Source organism: Phyllostomus hastatus, unplaced genomic scaffold (genome assembly GCF_019186645.2).
Source record: "Phyllostomus hastatus isolate PE091 unplaced genomic scaffold, TTU_PhHast_1.1 phas_contig_198, whole genome shotgun sequence".
Taxonomy (NCBI): domain Eukaryota; kingdom Metazoa; phylum Chordata; class Mammalia; order Chiroptera; family Phyllostomidae; genus Phyllostomus; species Phyllostomus hastatus.
The window spans coordinates 1,067,068-1,087,225 of NW_025333715.1; the positions used below are offsets into that span (position 1 = coordinate 1,067,068).

At 70.3% G+C, this 20,158-nt stretch overlaps 1 protein-coding gene across 2 annotated transcripts in view; it reads right to left on the minus strand.

The window, feature by feature from the left end:
* Positions 1-3,143: 3,143 nt before the first annotated feature.
* TAFA5 (TAFA chemokine like family member 5) overlaps positions 3,144-20,158 on the minus strand; it is a 91,250-nt gene continuing 74,235 nt past the window's right edge. For both annotated transcript variants that reach the window (XM_045834963.1, XM_045834964.1), the window contains exons 3-4: positions 13,355-13,482; positions 3,144-5,131 (exon numbers count right to left, since the gene is read on the minus strand). In XM_045834963.1, coding sequence (XP_045690919.1) covers positions 5,123-5,131; positions 13,355-13,482 — 137 coding nt within the window. In that variant the 3' untranslated portion in view covers positions 3,144-5,122. The remainder of the gene's footprint in view (positions 5,132-13,354; positions 13,483-20,158) is intronic.

Genomic DNA, 20,158 nt, shown 5'->3' on the forward strand with positions numbered 1-20,158 from the left:
CCACCTGGGCGTCTGTGGGTGGGTGAGGGGGGCGGGCTGTGCCGGGAAGACGCTGGGCCCCAGCTCCGGCCACAGCTGGCTGCCCGTTTCCTGGGGCGTCCCTCCTGGGGACACGGGGCGACTCTGGGACCGAGTGGGGACGGCACTCCCTCCCCTTCAGACCGGAGGTGACCGGAGGAGGGAGACCCTGGCACGCAGCGCCACCTGTGCCCCCGGCCACTGGCCACCGTGTCACCACGGCCAGCACGGCGGGCCCGTCGCAGCGCCAGGCCCGCACACCCACTGCGGCCCCCCGGGAGCGCCCCTCCCGGTGTGCCCACACACCCCCACGTCTCTCCTCCCCCGCTGCCCCGTGCCCAACGGGGGCCCCCGTGCCCTCCCCACCGCGCCTGGGTCTCTCCCGGCCGGAGTCGGCTTCTACTCGTCCACTCGTGGGGAGCCGCCTTCCAGCCCCCCAGCCATGCAGACACACAGCACATGGACCCGGCAGCCTGGCCACAGCGAGGGCCCTGGGTCCCACGACCACCACGTGTCTGCAGTCGGTGAGTGGGGGAAGAAGTGAGCCCCACCTCCAGGGACCTCGGGACGTCGGAAACGGCGGCAGGTGTCTGTCGGGGAGGTGAGGGGGAGGCAGGGCCCGGGGGAGCGCCAGGCCGGGCGCCGGGGGGCCCCCACCCCCGGGAGGAGCTCAGCGGCCACTGAGTGGGGCGCGTCCCCAGGTGACCTGCTCCCTAGAAATCTCCTTCCTTTTGTCACCTTCTCTTTTCCTTTTTCGAACATCCTCTCTGGGGTCCGTGGCTGGCAAAGCCCCCTGTGACCGGGGCCGCCTGCGATCAGGCCACTGGGTACTGCCCCCCTGCACCCTCTGGCCTGTGGGACTCGTGTTTCGGGGGCGCTACAGGAGGGGCCCGTGGGGCTGGGTAGTGGGTGTGTGCCCGCACAGGGTGCCTGGGTTTTCCTCTGCCACGCGCCCAGGTCAGCACGAGGCAGGGACACAGGAGGGCCCACGCGAGGAGCCACGGGGACCGTTCAGGGCCGCATGGCGGCGGGGGGGGGGGCGCGTCTGTCTTCAGGCCCCTCTGCGCACACAGCCGGTCCCAGAGGGAGCGAGTCCGGCAGACGAGCGAGCAGGTGGGGGGGTGCGTGCACATGGGGCGACCGAGTGCGCACTGCCCCCCGCCACACGCGCACCCCAGGGTGCCCGCCCCCCGCCCCCCCGCCCGCCCTGCGCTCCAGGAGGCGGACTTCTTCCCCCACGGCCCTCGCCTGTGGCCTCCGCTCAGCCCCCGGTGACGCAGGGGCCTCGCAGCTGTAACGAACGGGGCGTTTGAGAATCCGGAGCAGAAACGTACGTGTAATTAGTGAAAAGTCAGAGGCTCATTCTCTGCCGGTGACTCATGGCGTCCAGCCGCCCGGCCTCGCCGCCTGCCTGCGGCAGAGAGGGGCCACTGGGGGGGCTAAATGGGCAACTCGGCCAAACCGACTCCATTAGCGGCTCTGCCGTGTCCACCGTTCACGGCAGCGAGTGTGGACACGGCCAACGCGCCCCTGAAGGACGGGCGGGCCGGAGAGAGGCCGACAGCCGGGGCCACCCGCGGCGCAAGGCTCAGAGCCTGGGCGGGTGTCGGCGTCCTGGGAGCACGCACAGCCGGTCTGGCTGCTCCTGGAAGGGGGAAGGGGGGGCGATTCGGGAAGCTCAGCGGCTGCCTAGGAGCTCGTGGGACCTGGGCCCCGAGCCTGATCTGCCCCTCCCTGCGGCCCTGGGGCAGAAGGGGGCCCACAGGGTGGTGGCAGAGGGCCCACCAGAGCTCACCGCCAACGGGGGTCATGGGCACCCGGGCTTCTGGCCCCAACGGGCCCCGCCCTCCACAGCCCAGCAAGCTCCCAGTGAGGCCACGTGCCGATGCGGCCGGCCCGAAAGGCACCTGTGCCCAGATCTCCCGTGAGGGCACCCCCCAGCCGTCCCACCTGCCTGGCTCGGTAAGGCGTCACACCTCAGGTGGGTCCCAGAACCACCGGCAGTGGGGACCCTGGAGCTGAACAGGTGTCCGGGTCCCGTCCTGGCGTCCAAGGGCCTGACTCTGGACAGACCCCACGGGGCCACAGCCCTGTCACTCACGGATGGAGCGCGCCGGCCCCCACCCCCGGATGGGAAGGGAAGGGCGTCCCACTCGCTCCCGCTCCACAGCCGACCGGTGGCTGAGCGCCCACGGTCCCAAAGTCTGGGAGCGCCAGACCGCTGTCGCCCCCCTGGCGGCTGCAGGGCGTGAGCCTCCGCCTCCCCGCTCCACGGGCTCAGCACGAGCCACGTCCCCTCCGGGACCGAGAGCGGCCCCCTCTCCTTCCGAACCTCAGGGGTGGGGCGGGCTCGGGAGAGGGGGCTGCGTTGTGGTGCTCGGTGTGGGCGGGGCCGTCCCTGCGCCCCTGCAGCAGAGAGAGCCGCGTCCAGCCCTCCCAGCCACGCACCCGGAGACAGGGCCCAGGCTGGAGCGCTGGCTCTGCCCAGAGCTGGAAATTCAGGTCCCCCGGGAGCAACGCCTCCGGCAGACACACCAGAGGGCCCGCGCACAGTAGGTACGCAGTGTCTGGGAACGGTCCTGCAGTGTCCCCTGCCCCCCGGTGGCCGCCACCCGTGGGGGCGAGCACAGGGCAGTGAGCAGCACCCGCAGAGTGGGTGCCGCAGGGAGACAGGGAGGCGGGGTGCCTGGCGCCAGGCAGGCAAACGGGGCCTGAAGTGGGGGCTCCAGGACGCATGGGCCTGGGGAGGGTGGGCTGCCGTCCCCAGCCATCACCAGGGCCCAGGCAGGTCCTGGGCTGAGCGGGGGTCTGGCCCTGTGCCCCCTGCCCTCCCTCCCCGCTGCCCCTCCGTGCTCCGGGCCCACTTCCCCTCCCATCCACCCGCTCCCACTTCCCGCTGGGACCCCCCTCCCCGGGTCTCTCGGCCTCTCAGTCCGAGTGGCTGTGGCCCCCCCCATACCCCCACAGCTAGCTGGCGCCCAAGAGGGAAGGAGGGTCCCCTCATCACTCGACCTCCGCCCTCTGTCCCCGTGGCCGCCACCAGCCACGCCGGCCTCAGCCCCTCTCCCCACCGCACTGCGGGCCAGCGAACAGAAGCCATGCTTATCAAAGGGTTTTTTCCTTTATTTTCATAATTTAGCTGAATCAACACAAAATCGAATACTGTAAAACAAGAAAAGAAATGGCTGTAACATCTCAAATCTCCCGGCCTCTGCCCTCGAAGGTGGCTACACTCCCCATCGGAAGCAGCAGGCGAGAGGGGGGCGGCCGCCCCGGCCGGGACGTCTGGGCTGCTCCGGCCTCCGCGGGCCTCCTGCCCGGCCGGCCGCCGGGGACAGCGCCCCGGGCGGACTCCCCGCCGCCACCGCCGCCCTGCCCAGAGGGCCGCCCCTCCACCGGTGCCTGCACGCCGAGACACATGCCGAAGTCTGTGGTGGCTGAAAGGTAACTTAAATACTCGCAGACGCTGGGACGGATCTTAAATAAATGGATTCCTGTCCTATGTTTAGTCTACAGGTGGCGGGAACAGTGGCTATATAGTAATTTCCCCCTTCTGTTTAGTAGCAGAGAACTAGCATAACACGCCTGTTAATCGGACTCGTAGGTAGTATGCGTCCCCGGGACTCCGGGAGACGGAGGGGCCTGGCAGGGCAGGGCCAGGGCAGCGAGGGACACGGCGGTGCCCCCTCGTGGGGCCTGGTGGTCCGCCTCCCAGGTGGGAGGGCTCGGGAGGCGGGGCTCCTGCCGAGTTGCGTGCCGAGGCCCAGACCCGCGCCCCGACCTCCTGCCGTGGAGACCGGGGGGGGGACAGTCGGGGTGTCCGGGCAGGGACGGAGGGAGGGGCGGCCCGCTGCCCTCAGGGTCTGTGGACGTGACGGCTGAGGAGGGGGACACGGCCCTCCGGGAGAGGTGACATCCAAGCTCTGTACACACAGTGGCCACCAAGACAGAGGCCGAGGGGACCGGCTCTGCACAGGGTCCAGGCGCCAGGACTCGGCCTGCCCGGGCGCCCCCCGCCCTCCGCTCACCCGCCGCCCCGTCCTGCCCGCCGCGCCGCCCCCGAGGCCCCCGGGGGCACGTGGCCTCGGCCAGGGCCACCCCGTGGATTGTTAAATAGGATTTTCTACAAATATACAACATATAAAAACTGTTAAATATATAACTTTAGGCTTTGCAAAATACATTTAATGATCTCTTTCAAACGAGTGTTACTTCAGTTTCCTTTAATTGGCTTTCGGGAGCTAAATGGTGCGTCGGATGAGGCGGCGGTCCGGGGAGACCGGCCCAACATGCTCGTGGCGAGTACTGGGTCACCCCGCTACCGGGGACGGGGCGTGGAGGCGAGTCTAACCGGTTAAAACAGCGCGTTTAGTACCGTCGGGTCCATCTACGTACAGAGGGGCGGGCGGGCGGGCCGCCATCCGTGGCCTGGGGCGGCGGTGGGCGGGCTCCGCGTGAGGCCATGGCCCCCGTGTCCGTCCCGCAGGGCGGCGCCGTCCTCCGGCGGCGGCTCGGCCGGCTCAGGGCGCGCCGCGGTGTCCGTGTGGTGGGCGCCTCTGCCGCAGCCGCCCTCTCCGCCCGGCTGGCGCCCCCGTCGGCCCCGGGGCCGCGGGCCTGGGGGCGCGTCCACGTTAAAATAGATTTGCTCTTTGGTCTATCGAGTACATACTGACAGGGTAAGAAAATAAAAGTGATTCAGACAGTCCGGGCGCAGGGAGAGGCCGCGTCCGCGCCCCAGAGTCCGTCTCCCGGCCGGCGCTGTCCTCGCCGCTCCGGCCTCGGCCTCCTCCTGTGCGTCCGCGTCCTGGTCCTCTGCGGGGGGCACCGCCAGTGTCCGGCCAGGAAGGGCGGGCGAGGCTGGGCTCCCGGGGCCCCGGGGGCCCCCCTGCGTCCCAGGCCGACTCCTTCTGCAGCCGACAGACTCAGCGCAGGCGGCCCGGGGCGTGGGCTGTCCGTGTCGGGCCGAGGGGAGTCGGAGGGCGGGCCGACGGCCGAGAGCGGGGAGCATCCGTGGTGGGGCGGCCTGGCCCAGGTGTGGCCTCGCCAAGGTGGGGCCTCTCCGGGCAGCCGCGGCCCCTCGCAGGCCCCTGGGGGGCTGCGTCTGTCAGGAGACCTGAGAGGCAAACAGACAGGAGAGAGCGGTCAGCGCCCCCGACATGCCGGGTCCTCGTCGGGAACGCCCCCGGGCTGGCCTGGCTGGCACAGCGGTGCCCTGGACAGATGCCGGGTGACGTCCTCCGGGGCATGGAACTAGAGGGGGACCTGCCTCCCTTCGTGCCCTGGGGGGGACCCCCTCGCACACGAGGATGAGAGGGCACAGGCCGGCCGGGGTGGGGGTCCGGTCCCCTCCACAGGTCTCCCTCACGGGGCCCCCCGCTGCCCCCGCCCCCCACACACAGCAGGCGCTCAAGCCGCACAGAGCGGGGGGAGGTGTGTGTGGTGCCCCCGGAACCCCATGGAACTGGGGGGGCGGGCTTGTCCCTGGTCTATGGGGTGCCCGGCATCCCGGAGCCCGGGGACCGCGGCGGAGCAGCCAGCTAACAGCTGTCAGGTCTGGAACGACAGGCCCCATGTCACGGCTTTGGGGCGGCGGCGGAAGTACCTTCCGAAGGAGGGCCGGGAAGCCGCAGACCCCCGGAGCCCCGTGCCTGGCCCCCTCCCGTCCGTGTCCCTGCTGGGCCGCTGGCTCCGGGAGCTGCTGGCCCTCCTCGTCAGGGGCCACATGACTAGGGTCACCGAGGCGCCGCCCAACCCTGACCCAGGCCCGGACAAAGCTCCGGGCTCACGTCCCAAAGACTGGGGCTGGTGCCGGTCGGGAGCCCCCGCCCCCGCCCCCCAGTGGGAACCGGCTGAGCCCGGGGGTGCCAGCGCAGCCTCCCCGAGGTTCCTCCTGGACTCTGCGTCTGTGCCCCCTGCTGCGGTCCTGGCCAGCAGAGGACAGTGGGACCGGGAATGACATGGCAGGTGCCCGACCCCCTGACAGCCACACCCGGCCCTGGAGGTCGAGTGGGGGCGGGGGCGTTGGGGGCCCGGGCAGAGCTGTGGGAGCCCCAGAAGGAGGCTCCCCCGGGACGTGCACGCACAGTGCGGGGGGCGAGGGGAGGGGGTCTGAGAGCTTTAGGAACCCAGCAGTCACCACCCCCCACATGTTCCTTCTCCGGCAGCCCCTGCTTTCAAGGAAAAGGCACTGCCCGGTCCCGAGGACTCACCGTGGGCCTGCGCCCGCTGCCCCACCTCCGCTCTCGAGCAGCGGGCGTGCCGGTGGCGCTGCAGCCTGGGCGCGCACAGGCCCCTTGTCCCCGGAGCGGCCCGTGCGAGGGGCAGCCCCCGCGGAGGGCGGCCCGGCACCCCTGCGCGAGGCCCTCCCGCCCGTGAGCTCGTCTGTGGGGCGGACCCGGCTCCCGGCTCAGGTCCCACAGCGAGTCTCGGTGAGCGTGGGGTCCCCCGGCAGGGCCCCCTGGGAGCCTGCAGGGCTGCGAACACTCGGTCTGCCCAGGGAGGGGCCGGGGTCTGGGGGGGGGCGCAGCCCACTGAAGACGAGCACTTTCCCGCCAAGAGTTACCCGCCACCGGGTGTCTGCGACGTGGACATCCAGGGCAGGTCCTGGCTCCCCTCCGACCACGATAAGCCCCTCCCCCAACCGACCCGGAACCCGGGGCTCACGGCCAAGTCCCTGCTCACTCTCGGGGTTTCGAGGTACGGCCCCTTAGCAGGTCTCCCACGTGACAGCCGCCCTCCCCTTCACAGAGCACCCTTCCACAGCTCCTCTGCCTGAGAAGGAACCCCCCCACTCGGCCCCGAGCAGGTGGGTGGGGGCCCTCCAGCTGGGCCCCATCGACTCCGCAGGCGGGTCCCGGGCTGGGTCTCACGACACCCGGGACGCGGGCAGGAGCAGCCCCCAGCCCCTCAGGGTTCATCCTCGGAGCAGCTCAGCCCTGCCCGTGACCTTGGTGGGGGCCCGGCAGGGACCAGAGTGTCTTCCTGCCTCTCAGCTGCCACGCCCCACGGGGACGCCACGGGCGCGGGCCCACCTGGCAGGCCCCCTCTGGCTCCGCGGCTGGGCTGGTCACCACCCCCCGCAGCCCCGCTTGTCCCTGGGACCCCGGCTGTCCGGGCGGCACTTCAGGGGGGCGCTGCCCGGGGCGGCTCGGGCTCCGTGTGCGGCCTGGCAGCTGTGTTCTCCGTGTCCCCTGGCTGGGCCCCCCGGGCAGCTCAGCCCTCGACGTCTGCTCCAGCCCACACTGGTGGCCGCAGCTGCCCCAGCAGCCTGGGGGACCTCGGCCGCGGCCACTGCGGCTCCAGGCGGACTCCTGTCCCCAGTCACAGGCAACGAGATCGAGGGGACGCGGAGAACACAGAGCCGACGGGAGGAGGCGGCGTCAGGACCTCTCCGGCGGAGCCCAGGCCCTCAGCAGCAGTGGGGACGGGTGGGCCAGGGGCTCCCGAAGCTCCGGGTTGAAGCCCCTCCCCAGGCCGCCTCCTGGGTCCACTCTCACGGGCAACAGCCACGCGGGGATGGGGAGGTCACCCCTGCCAGGTCCGCCAGTCGCCTGCAGATCAGAGGGAGCTCGCCGGCCCAGGCCCGCCGGCCCAGGGCTGCGTCTGTCTGTCCCCAGCAGCGTGGGTCCCGGAGACGAGGCTCCCACGGCACACACCCCGACCCGTGAAGGGTCGGCGCAGGGGCGGGCAGCCTGTCCACAGCTGTGCGACCGCCGACACAGTCACCCAGAGCCCTGTCACCCCCCGCAACGAGGCCTCACACCCGTCCCCGCCCCCACCTCCCCCGGAGGTTTCCTAGCAGCGGGCCGGCACAGGATGGAGCGGCCTGTGCGTGTCTGCTGCCCTCGCCGGACCGCAGCTCTCCGGCCCCTCCCCCGCAGCAAGCGCCCGCTCTTCACCCCTTTTCCTGGCTGCGTAGCACTCCCTGGGGTGGCTGCCCCGCACCAGCAGCTGGACCCCAGCGGCTGCCCTCTGGGCTCTCAGGACACGTGTGTGCGAGTGTCTGCGTGGACACAGCTCTCAGCAGCCCCACCCAGGATGCCCCCAGGAGTAGGAACGCTGGGTCGCAGGTGACTCTGGCTGGACTTTCTGGAACTGCCGCAGTGTCCTGGGGGCAGGGTGAGGTGCAGGTGCACCCTCAGGCTCCCCCCCCAATGGACATGGGTCGGCCCAGCCCCTCCCACGCAGGTGGGCGAGGCCACCTTCCCACCGGCAGCCCCGGGAGGACGCCAGAGCCGCTGCTGCGCCCGACGGGTGGCCCCGGCCGTGTTTCAGCCCCGACCGCCCCTGACGGGGACTCGCGTCATGCTCCTTGTGGCTGTCCTTCCCCACGTCGAGTTCCAGGAACTTGCGGTCCCCACTCCGCCAGGTGCCGGCCTCCAGCGACGCCGACACTGGTGGGCGGCGGGATGCAGACTCGGGCCAGGCAGCCGCCACCTGGCCCGGTCCACTGCGTCCTCCCCAGCAGGAGGTAGACATGTGGGCGGGGGGTCACCGTCCAGAGCCCTCCCGCACACCGTGACTGGCACTTGGAGAAAACACGTGACGTCATTCATGACGTCTGAGAAGCCACTGAGACATGACGGAGGTCGCACTCTGTCTCTTCGGTCCTCCCAGGGTTCTTGTCGTGAGGCTTTGCCAAGGTCCCCGTGGGGGCCGGCCCCTCTCACCACAGGCTTTCGGGGTGTCCCACGTCTGCGGCGGCTGCTCCCGGAGCCCTCTCCCCTCCTGTCTGCTCACTTCGGTCTGACCTAAAACCGCTGGACGCGCCCGGGAGTGAGGAGGCCACCCGCCAGCACCGGCTCTGGTCCGCGGCGTGTGCTCGCAGCTGCAGGGGCGGCGGGAGGCAGGTGTGCACGCGGTGGGCGCGCGCCGGTCCCGGCGGGGCTGGCGGACATGTGCCGGGAGGGGCCGTGCCGGGAGGGGCCGTGCCGCGGGTCTCTCCCGCCAGGACTGGGCTCCGTCACGGCAGCGTGGACGCGTCCCTAACGACAGGCACGTGGACGAGCAAGGCTGCCTGCCGGTAAAGCTTTATTTGCACCGATGGCTAAGGGGGGCGGATTCGCTGGCCTCTGGTCTCGGCCGCCGCCTGTCTGCAGCTGTGCAGCTGGAAGCTGCACGCACGCGCAGACCCCCCGGGACCCTCATGGGTCCCACTCCCTCAACTGCGCCATCACCTCCCGGGGCACCTGGCGGGCCCCCCGGGGAGCCGCACCTGCGTAGCTCGTCTGTAAGCAGTGACGGTTGTACCTGCTCAACCGCACACTCACGTGGTGGCCTCTGCCGGAAGTGCCCACAGGTAGGCGGTCACGGGGACAGCCGAGGGCCCGCCGGCCCCAGGGTGCAGTGGGTGGGCTCAGGTCTTGGGGGACGCCCGGCTCCAGAGGGCCCACCTGCTCCCGCGGGCACCCAGGTCTGCCGGGGGCACCGCTCTGGCCCGGCTGATGGTTCCTGGGAGGGAGTCCGGTGTCCTCCTGCGACTTCTCCCGGGTTCGGACACGTCGTGTTTTATTCGCCTGCGACTCTGGAACATTCACGCGTGCTCTGACCTCTCGTGTCCACCCGCCGGGGGCGGTGGTTTTGTTCCTTCCAAGGACGGCAGACTGCGGTGGGCTGCAGCTTTCTGCAGGCACGGGCGACCGGCGGCCCCCGACACCTCCGCCCCAGGAGAGGGCAATTCCAGGGGGCAGGGCCCCCCCGATTCACGAGCAAACCCCCAAACTGCCAGGTGCACGGGCCTCTCGGGCGCTGTGCTGGGCGATCGTGCCCGGCCCACGGCCTCTGGGCCTCACTCGTCCGTCAAGAAAACTGGCGCATTTTCCAGTATTTTGGGAAAAAACACCTACAGTCAACGTTTCCAAGCGTGCGCCCGTTGAACCTGAGTCTGGAATTTCCGCTGGAGAGTGGCAGCGTTTTTCTCCTTCCTTAGTTATTTCTGCTGATTTCCCCCAGAAAACCACCCGTGTAATCACGTCGTCCGGACTCGGCGGTCGACACACTGACTGCGCACACGCATGCGTGAATCACTCCAGACCCCAGCTCGCGCTGACCTGCCTCGTCTCCTGTCGGGTTTATTTTCTAACTTAGAGAAAGTGGCTCCGCTCTGGGAGGTGTGCTTCTGCAGTCAGGGCTCCCCTGAAGCCCCGTCCTGACGCCCCGGAACTCTCCTGGCCCCCACCGGGGTCCCCTCGCAGCACGGAACTCCAGTGTGGGCCTCACAGCCAGTTTGAACATGGGTTTCCATCTGGGGGTCTGCTCCCGCTCAGGGCACTTCACGTGGCCAAGTGTGCTGGGGTGAGCACCGCTCAGAATGTTCCAGAACGCCAGCACCGGCACGTGCGGGCGCTGACCTCGGTGGAGAGGAGGGCTGGGCTGGCGGGAAGAGGTTCCGCTCCTTGTGTGGACCCGGCTTCCTTCCCTCCTCCCACTCGGGGAGCCTCCCCCATCGGGGGCCGGGGGGACGGTGCTCTTGACCTTGGGCTCAGCCTGCAGTGCCCCCCAGGCTTGTCCTGCCCGACGCAGACGAGGGTCCACGGGGCATAGAGGGGAGGAGCCAGAGCCTGGACCAGCAGCAGAGACTCGGGTCCGGGTCCTCCCGGCACGGCACCTGCCCGGGGTCCACGTGCCTCTCGGCGCAGGCCCCGCCCTCGGACTCCGAGGTTCTCGCCCCGAGTCTTCCTCCTCCTCCTCCTCCTCCTCGAGGCTGACCTTGATCTGCTACATTAACCTCAGGACCACCATGGAGGGTGAACGGCTGCGCTTTGCAAAGCGGTGGCTGGTGGCCGGGTAGACTCGAACATCCGCGCGTGTCTGGGCCCGCACGGGGTCCAACAGGGGACCGGTCCGTCTACCATGCACGCCTGGGGGGGCCCTGGGAGAGGGGCCGGGAAGCGGGACCCCTGAGGCCCCGAGTCTGCCCCCCAGGGGCTCAGTCGGGGGGCCCAGAGGAGTGGGCAGCCACCGCCCCCGTGGACCAGGGTGACAGGGTGGAGACGGAGGCTGTCCCCTGCAGGCGTGGCTGTGGCTGGAGGGCAGAGCTGGGCGGAGCCCCGGGCCACGGGGAAGGAACCGGCAGCCCGGAGGCTGAGCCACCCCGAGGCCCCCGACAGCCCATCCTCCAGAAAACCATTTACGGCCGACGAGAAGCCCTCGGCGCTGATCTGCCGCCTGAGAGTCAGGATGCGGGTCTGAAATCGGGTCTGAAACCGGGTCTGTCTGCCCCGGTGGTGAGGGGTGAGGTGTTTGGGTGTTTGGGCCGAGAGCTCGACCAGCCTTTCGAGGGAGCTTTGAAAGGGGGTTGCCGCCCCCCCTCCACAGGGCCAGGGGTTCCGTCAGAGCCGCAGGCCCCTCGCAGGTCCTCGTGGAGAAACCAAGCACACCGGTCCCCCCTGTGTCCCCCCTCTGCTGCTCCGCGGGACCCACCCTCCCCGCTCCTGGGAGACAGGCCGCCCAGCTCGGCCGGGCTCGCTCCGCCCGGGGGAGGGGGCCGTGCCTCCCAGGGCCAGCGGTGTCCCCTCTGGGGTGTCGAGGACCCTGAGGGTGAGCACCGCCCCCTGACCTGCCCAGGTGTGGCAGGTGTCCGTCCTGCGCCTGGAGCACGGTCAGAGGCCGGATCTTCTGAGCTGAGGGCTGGGGGGCTGCAGGGCCAGGCAGACCCAGCAGATGGACACCCGGCTCCAGGGCCCACCGACCGCAGGCCGTCCGGGGTCGCCTGCCCCTCCCAGGTGCACTGTCCATGGCTGTGAGCCCCGAGGCCCATGAGGCCGAGGGGGTGAGTGGGTTCCAGTCTCGGCCGGTGCTCGGAGCGAAGGAAGGGCCGGAGAGGTGTTCCCATGGGGAGGGGCTGGGCCCACCGAGGGGCTGTGCGTGGTGGCTGGGTGCCCCTGCCCCACCCAATGCGGGCAGCCAGGCCCCAGGACCTCTGTGGGGCTGGGGTGCAGCACGCAGGGAGCCGGGCAGGGCTTGGGGCCAGTGGAGAGGCAAAGCCTCAGTTCACACGGGGGTCCCACCTGAGCCTCGAGGGCAGGCCTGACCGCTGCTGTGGCCACGCCCCCAAGCCCCTGACCGTGGCCGGCCATCCGGAGCCTCCTGCTCTGAGCCTCACCTCCTCCGGGCGTTCGCTCAAAGGCCCCTGTCCCCGCGAGCTCTCCTGGTCCGGGGCTGCCCTGGGCCTGCGGACGACCCCACACGGATGCGCTCGCGGGGCCCCCGGGTCTGAGGGTGGCGGTGGCCACGCGGCACAGGGTCCACTCGTCTCCAGGTCCCTGCCCTGCGGCGGCAGAGCGCAGAGGGGACCCCGGGCCCAGGCGCCCCTCAGACATCCAGCTGGCGGGCCAGCACACCCAGCGGGTGTGGCGACGGGATCGCTGGCCTCTACGTGGAGCACAGACAAGCGCAGACGCGAGGCTCTGGCCCTGCCCTCGGCGCTCTCCATGGCCGCTGGGCCCCAGCGGGCCCCCCGGGCCACCCCCGGGTGCCGAGGACCCAAAGCCCCACGAACACCGAGCCCTCCGACCAACGAGGGTCCGGCAGAGGGTGGCCTGGCCCGGGTGCAGCCTCGGCCGGGGCCCCCACGCCACAGCCTGTCCTGAGGTGGGGACGGGGGGCTCCGGGGCTCTCCTGTGGTGGCCGCGCCCACCTGGTCTCTTGACCAGATGGTGCAACTGCTTGTCCGAGTTCTCCCGCAGAGGCTGCTGGGCCCAGAAGCGGGGGACAATCCCTCCTGTCCTGTGCGCTCCCCGCGGACCCTCTGCAAGGGCCCAGGCCCCCTAGTTCCCGGGACCCTGTGGCGGGAATCCTGGACAGGACCCCACAACCCTTTGGGGTCTCTTTCTCTGTCCTAAGGGCCATCACGCAGAGCCTGGGCAGGGGGACAGGCCTGGATGTCAACCCCGAGCCTCCCCAGTCCTGTCTCTTTAGAGGACCCTTCTCCCTGGGGGCAGACCCCTGAAGCCCCTCTGTGGGGCGGGGCAGCTGGGGGGGTGCTCCAACATCTCCCCCCGAGACCAGAGGACGCCCATCAGTGATCTTTCCCGGGGGGGCGCAGACCTCGCTTCTGTCCAGCAAGCCTGGGGGGCCGCTCTGTCCAACCCCACACAGTGACCATCTGATGGGATAGGACGTCTGGGGATGGCTGGGGACGGCTGGGGCGGCTGGGGACGGCTGGGGTGGCTGGGGACAGATGGACGCAGCCCCTCGGGGAGGGAGGTGTGGGGGTCTGGGAGGATGAGGGGCTGGTGGCGTCCAGCTTCCTCCCGCCCGGGCACTGCTGGTGTGAGGTCTGTCCCCCACAGGCCACGCCACAAGGCCCGCCCTGCCCGCCCTGCCCGCTACGCACCGTGGTGGTCTTTATGCGCCCGCCGGGCTGCGTGCACGTCCAGCCCGAGCGGTTGATGAGCAGGTCGCAGCCTTCGCCCTCCAGGCAGGGCCGCATGTCGCACCACTGCTTGGTCCTGATGATGCGGGCTGCGGGGCGGGAGACAGCAGTCGGTCAGTCCGGGCCGCCCGGCTCCCAGGGGCGGCAGAGCCCGGCCGCCGGGTCACCGCTCCTCCCCCGGTCACCCAGCTTTGTGTGAGCCTCCCGCCCGAGTCCGGTGCCGCTGCCGGCCATGGTGACCGAGGGCAGCGCGGACAGCCCAGGGAGCTGCTGCCAGGCCCCTTCCTGGAAGGGACGGCCCAGTGCCGTCCTTGGCCTGGACCCCCTGGGGACCAGGGAGGGAGCTCCCGGTCAGGATGCCCCTCGGGATGCAGCCAGGACAGTCTGCCCTCCCCGGGGGCGCCCTCCGCAGTCAGGCCGACCCTCTGGTGGACCTCACAGTGACCCCGCCCCCACCCTCGCCCCCCGCCTCACAGTTGACCCAATGCCGCTCCAGGGCAACGACCTCAGGGCCCCAAAACCAAGGGCCCTGAGCCCTCGTCACCTGGGGCGGGGGGTCGAGTGGGAGACAGGACTGGGCACAGCCGGTGGCCGCCACCTGCCGCCCAGGGAGTGCCAGCCGCCCAGGAGAGAGCCCGCCCCTCCCTCCCGGGCCCTCCCCGACGCTGCTGGGAGGGGCTGATGGACCGTCTTCCCCCAGGACAGAGCGCTGGCCTCTGCACCCCACCCCCGCCCGATGGCAGGGCCGCACTAGAGCGGAAGAGGGGTCTGTGGAAGGAGGGGCTCCAGGGAGGGCCGGGCATTCGGGTCCCATTGACGCGCCCCAGGGAGCATCTCAGCTCAAGGTCACGTCGCCGACACCCACACGCAGTGCCCTGCTCTGCCCCCCCCCCATGGACCCCGCTGCTGCGGAGCCGGGAAACCTGGGGCTCACAGGAAAAGGGGGGACTGTAGAGTTGGGGTCCAGGTGTCCAAAGGACAGACATGTCTCCATGTGTCTGCCCCGTGCTCAACGAGCCAACTCTGTGCCCACGCCGGCCGTCCTCGCCCGAGGGGAGGGGGCAGGTGATGGAGCTCTGCGGGGGGGGCAGCCGGGAGGGAAGGCCTGGGGCCACCCCCTGGGAGGGCCTGACGGAGGGGGGACACCCGGGGGGCCAGCCGTTCTGCCGGTTCTGGAGACCTAGGGGGCCTCCTGCAGCAGGGCCTCCACCTCCACGGGGCAGGGGCCTGGCGTGAGCAGTGTGACCCGCGGGTGCGCAGCTGGTGGGTCGGGGGACATGTGCGCACACTGGCCAGTCCTGCCGCTGGCCCAGCTGGGCCATCTCCACACCCACAGGGGCGGGCAGGCTGTCCCACGGCTGCTCACCCAGTGACGGGCTGCTTCCTGGGCCCTGCAGTGGACGGCCCTGTGTCCCCCTGGAGTCCCAGGCTGAGGCCCTGAGCCCCACCCACGGGTGCCCGTGGAGACGGGACACAGTTCCGGGTAAGTGAGGTCATGGGGGTCCTGGTCTGAGAGCACTTGTGTCCTTCCAGCCCCTATCATGTCCCCTCCCTGCCCCACGAGGACACAGCAAGGACATCGGCCGTCTGCCACCCAGGAACAGTGCTCCGACCCGGCACCCAGTGGGAGACCCCTCAGCCCCACGTTTCCAGCCTCCGGAGCCGGGAGGCAAACCTGTCCATTGTTTGAGCCTCACCCACCCAGTCCTCGGTCCCTTCTCACTGCAGCCCGAGAGGGGGGGTCAGCCAGGGGGACTCCGGGACATGGACGGGGTCCCGCCCCCGGAGGGGGCGGTGTGGGGCGGTGCTCCTGGGGGGGCCGGAGCACCCCCCACAGGCTCTGCTCGCCACTGCACGTGTGTGCGGCCAGGGGGCCTCCAGGCTGCCTGAGGCCTCTGAGGCCAGGAGCCGGCACCCAGCAGACGTGAGGGGAGGGGCCCGGCCCTGCCGTGCCAGGGAGGCGGCCGGGTGAACGTGGGTGAAGACGTCCAGGGGGTGGGGGGTGGGAGGGGGAGGCAGCGGGGAGGGCACAGGGTCCTAGCGGCCTGAGGCTGGGAGACGGGGCCCGTCCTCCCCCTGCCGCAGCCACACGGTTCGCACACATGGGCACACACGTGTGCCCCATGCACAGACCGTGTGAAACAGCACACATGACCCCCACACCCACACACATGCACACTCCCATGTGCACACAGCCACGCGTGTGGGACCACTGGAGGGCCGGGCTGCCTGGGCCGCAGCGGGCAGGCTGACACGCTCGCAGAAGGGGCAGACCCTCGGAGGCCCTGGCCGCGGTCCCTGCCGCCAGGCCGGGCCGGGGGCCTGGTGTGCGGGGGCCAGCCCTGCAGGGGGCGCTGCCGGCCGGAGCTGAGCACACACCGCCTTTGTTTGTCCGGAGCCCGGCTCTCCCCGCCGGAGCCCACTTCCTGCTGGGGGCGGTCGGAGGCTGGCCGCCACGTCCCGGGGACAAAAGGGCCTTTCATGCCCACGTCACAACTTCATCTCCTCCGGCCCAGACGCGGGAGCAGCTCCCGGCCTGGGGACAGTGTCCCCGAAGCGCGACTGTGTTGAGTGACGGCGGCTGAGGGCCGGGGACCATGGCCACAGCCCCGAGGGGCTCTGCAGGAGGGCCAGGGCCAGGGGTCATATTCCTGGCCGTGTCCCCAGCGCCTGCACCCAGGCCCAGTGGAGAGAGAGCAGGTGTGTCCAGCCCGGGCCTCGGAGACAACAGTGCAGCCCCGATGCCCGGGCCCCAGCCGGCCTGGCTGCTGGGGCCTCACTCCCTTCCCGTCCCAGACCCCCCACCTCGCACACGCACACACACACACGCACACACGCTGGGCCCCGCACACATCCACAAACGCACACACGTGCCCCCAGCGTGCACCGGGGGAGACCCCAGGGGCTCGGGCTCCGGGCAGGGCGACCCGCTCCTTCCTGGGCTCCGGGCCTCCCCGTGCGAGGACTTTCGGGTGGCCGAGGACAAGGGTCCTTGGGGTCAGAGGTCTGGGGCCCAGGAGAGCACGGGGCGAACGCCTCAGGGAGGGGCGGGCGAGGGGGACGGAGGGGGAACGCAGGCGGGCAGAGGCAGGCGTGGGGACATGGTTGCGTGTGGCGACCGCTGGCGCAGTGGAACCTTCCGTGTGCCCCCACCCGCCTCGCTCGCCCGCCCCCAGACCGGAGGAACCGGGCCGCCGGACGCCCCGCTGAGTCCTGGAGCCCGTCCTGGCGCGCGTCCACGGGCAGCCGCTGCGGCGGAGGCGGCACACGCCGTGCTGAGCCGGCCCGGGCAGATGGACGGGGACAGGCCGTGCCGATCGGCCGGGGACGCGGGGGGACGGCTGCCCGCCGCGGGCCCGGCCCTCGCTGTGCGCAGGCTGCGCGGCCCCCTCGGAGTCCGCCGTGCCCTCCCCTCCGTCCGCACGTGACTCCACTGGCTTTACTCGGCCGCCCGGAGAATGAGTCACCGGGGCAGAGCCAGCGGGGCTCCGGGGGGAGGGGGGAGCTGGGGACACGTCCTCGGAAGCAGTCACCAAGGACGGGAGGCCTTCCGGACGGTCGGGGAGGCAGCTCTCCGGCAGCCTCTGGCCCAGACGGACACGTCCCCAGACTGTCCCCGATCTTGCTGGTGACAGAGGGGTCAGGCCACACACAGCTAATCACACAGACACACACGTACGCCCGTATCCACAGGTCCCCACACACGGTCACACCCACCGACCCCCAGAGGCAGGGGCAGGCCACCTGCCCTGAGGGTCCCAGAAGGATCTGCCGCGTGAAGACTGAGCCAGGCCCGCCGCAGGCCCGTTGCGGGTGCGGTAAGGCCCCGCGGGCTGGGGGTCGAAGGGTGCCCTGGGGGCCCCACCTCCGGGACCCCAGTCACAGGCTGGCCCTGGGGACACAGAGGAATCAGGGGAGCCCGGACGGGGTGGTGCACTGACCAGTGACAGGTACGCTGGGGCACCGGGGGGATGGGCATGGCGGCCCTTGGAGCTCACCTGCCCGGGCTGGCTGCCCCGGGGCCGGGAAAGTGTGCACGAACCCGGAACTCGAGCTGGGGCGCCCCGAGTGCCCGGGAGACACTTACTTTGCTCCCGCCCCCCCCCCCCCCGCCTGAACATGCCCAGATGCTCCTGGGGAGCGAGCCGGCGGGACAGCACAGGGCCTCCGGCCCGAGGGGGCCTCCACAGCCGCTGCGGGGGGACCTGGGAGCTCTCTGTGGCATGTCCAGCCCTGGGCCTGCTCCTTCCTGCGTGGCCAGGGGGTCCCAGGGGATTCCGGGAGGAGGGAAGTTGGGGGCTGGAGGCTCGGCTTAGTAGTGGGGCGACAGTGCCCACCCCTCACAGGGGGACCCCTCACCGACACCCTCCGCCAGCCACAGGCCCGCCCCGCCCTGGAGAAGGTGGGCGGAGCTGGAGGAAGGGCCCCGGGAGTCTCAGAAGCCCACGCCTCCCACACCATGCCGTGCATCTGCAAGCCTGCAGCAGGAGCTCTGTGGGCGCCAGGTCCCGGCAGGGATGTGGGGGGGCGGGGGCAGGGAGGAGACTGCAAGGGCCCAAGCCTCTGTCCTGGGCCCCGAGGGCCACTTCCCGTCATGTTCTGCAGGTCAGCGGGGGCACCTGGGTCTGTGTCAGGGGACCAGGAGGTGGGGGGTCTCCTTGCAGCCCCTACTCCCGCCCCCCTCCCCCGCCCCCGGCCTCCCGAGCAGCCTGGGGATCCGGCACCTTCTCCCCCAGGACCCCGGACGCAGGAAGAAAGGGGCACCATCCCTTCCTCTCCACGCCAAACCCTTTCCTCACCGAGGACCAGAAAACCCTGCAGGACCCAGATTACGTCTTAAAAATCAGACTGAATTTTCTTGCTACAACTTCTAGACAGCATAATTTAGTGAGAACAGTCTCGGCAATTATTTTTTCTTTAAATAGTTGCAGTAGAATGCATTAATTTTCAAGATGGCTCTCTGATTAGTGCGATTCATTAGCGGCCCGGGAGCTGCCCCCCGGCCCCCCCGGCCCCCCAGCCCACGGAGTGGGACAGTCTCTGGCCCTGATTGCTGGACGGCGCCAGCCGCGGAAAACACTCCAAACCCGGGTAATCTGATTAGATGGAGAGAAATAAAAACACCGTTGTCGCGAGCTACCTGCTTCATTATTTCATTAGGGCTAAGCGATGTAAGGAGAGGGGAGGAAAACCCACTCCAATCATTTTTCTTGGGTGATTTTCCACACACTGACGGGAGCTCCATGAGAGGCAGAGAAAGCGAGGCAGCCGCCTTCAGCCGTAGCGTGGGGAGAGAACAGCGCGCCCCCGCCGGTTTGGGGGGCGCGGGGGCGCCGTGCTGGCGGCAGCACCGGCAGCCGCGGCAGAGCCAGGTCGGGGCGGGGACAGCCACACGTTCCTTCATTCAGACACGGGACGCGGCTTCCTTTGGGGAGGCCCGCCCTGGAGGAAGTCACCTCCCGCGTGCCCAAGTGTCCGAGGAAGAGGCAGGAGCTGGGCTGTGGCCGTCCCCCGGGAAGGGGGCACGGTGTGAGCCCGGGAGCTGGGTCCTGCCCCGGGGGGAGGGGCTGCCGCTGCAAAGAGCCGCCGAGGCCCAGCACGCGGAGCGCTTTCCCGGGGAGCCACGCCCCCGCCAAGACGCAGCCCCCTCACTGCTCACAGAGGGCCTCTCTGGGAGGCCCGGGACCTGTTTAGAAGCCTCCCTTTGTCCATCTATGCTGCCGTCTGTCTGTCCATCTGCTTGTCCATCCATCTGCCCACCCATCCATCCAATTATCCAACCACCCACCCACCCATCATCCATCCACCCACCCATCATCCACCCACCCACCCATCCATCCATCCACCCACCCATCATCCACCCATCCATCCATCCACCCACCCACCTGCCCACCCACCCATCATCCATCCATCCATCCATCCACCTGCCCACCCACCCACCCATCCACACAGCCACCCATCCACCCATCCACCCACAACCCCATCTTCCCACTTGCCCACCTCCCACCCAAACCTTTGGGGTGCTCGCCACCAGGCAGCCCCGGGCTGGCCCCCCGCCCCGCAGAGGTCAGAGATGCTGGGAGCCTCAGACAGGGTCCTGCTTGCTGGGAAGGGCCAAGGGGCGGCTCGGGACCCCTGTCCCCCAGCCTGCCTGCAGCAGCTTCAGGAGGAGGGGCTGGTGGGGGGGTGGCTGAGCAGGCAGGCTCTGTCGGCCCCCCCAGGCTCCCTTCTGACTGCTGCCTGCTGTAGTTGGGACCAGGCATTTGGCCCCCGGCCCCCTCTGAGCTTCTCCCGCAGGCCCCAGGGCGGTCCGCCCTCGGGGGCTGCGCAGAGGGGACCGGCGGCGGCCCGGGGCGCTGGGACCCGCTGAAAGCGGAGCCGTGAGGCGGCGACCTGTGTGTGCGCACCTGTCCGGAGCAGGCCGGGGAGGAGGGGGCTCCGGTGGCTGTGAAGAGACGGAGGACCGTCCAGCGTTCACGGAACCAGAGGTCCCGGCGGCTCCTGGAGGATTTTCTCCAGAGCCGACCTCTCCGCCTGCCCAAGGTCACTGCTGCACCAGGACAGCCGCGTCCATTCCCCAACCCGATCGAGCTGGTGACAGCTGGTGTAGCTCAGATTACGTAAGCCGGGCCACCGGAGACGTGCGGAGCAGCCTGATGCAGGCCACGTCCACACTCCGTGTGCCGCGTCCCCACTCGGGAGTGACCGGCACAGGGCCCAGGACGGTGGGCTCAACGATGAGCCAGGCCGCCCGGACCCCAAGAC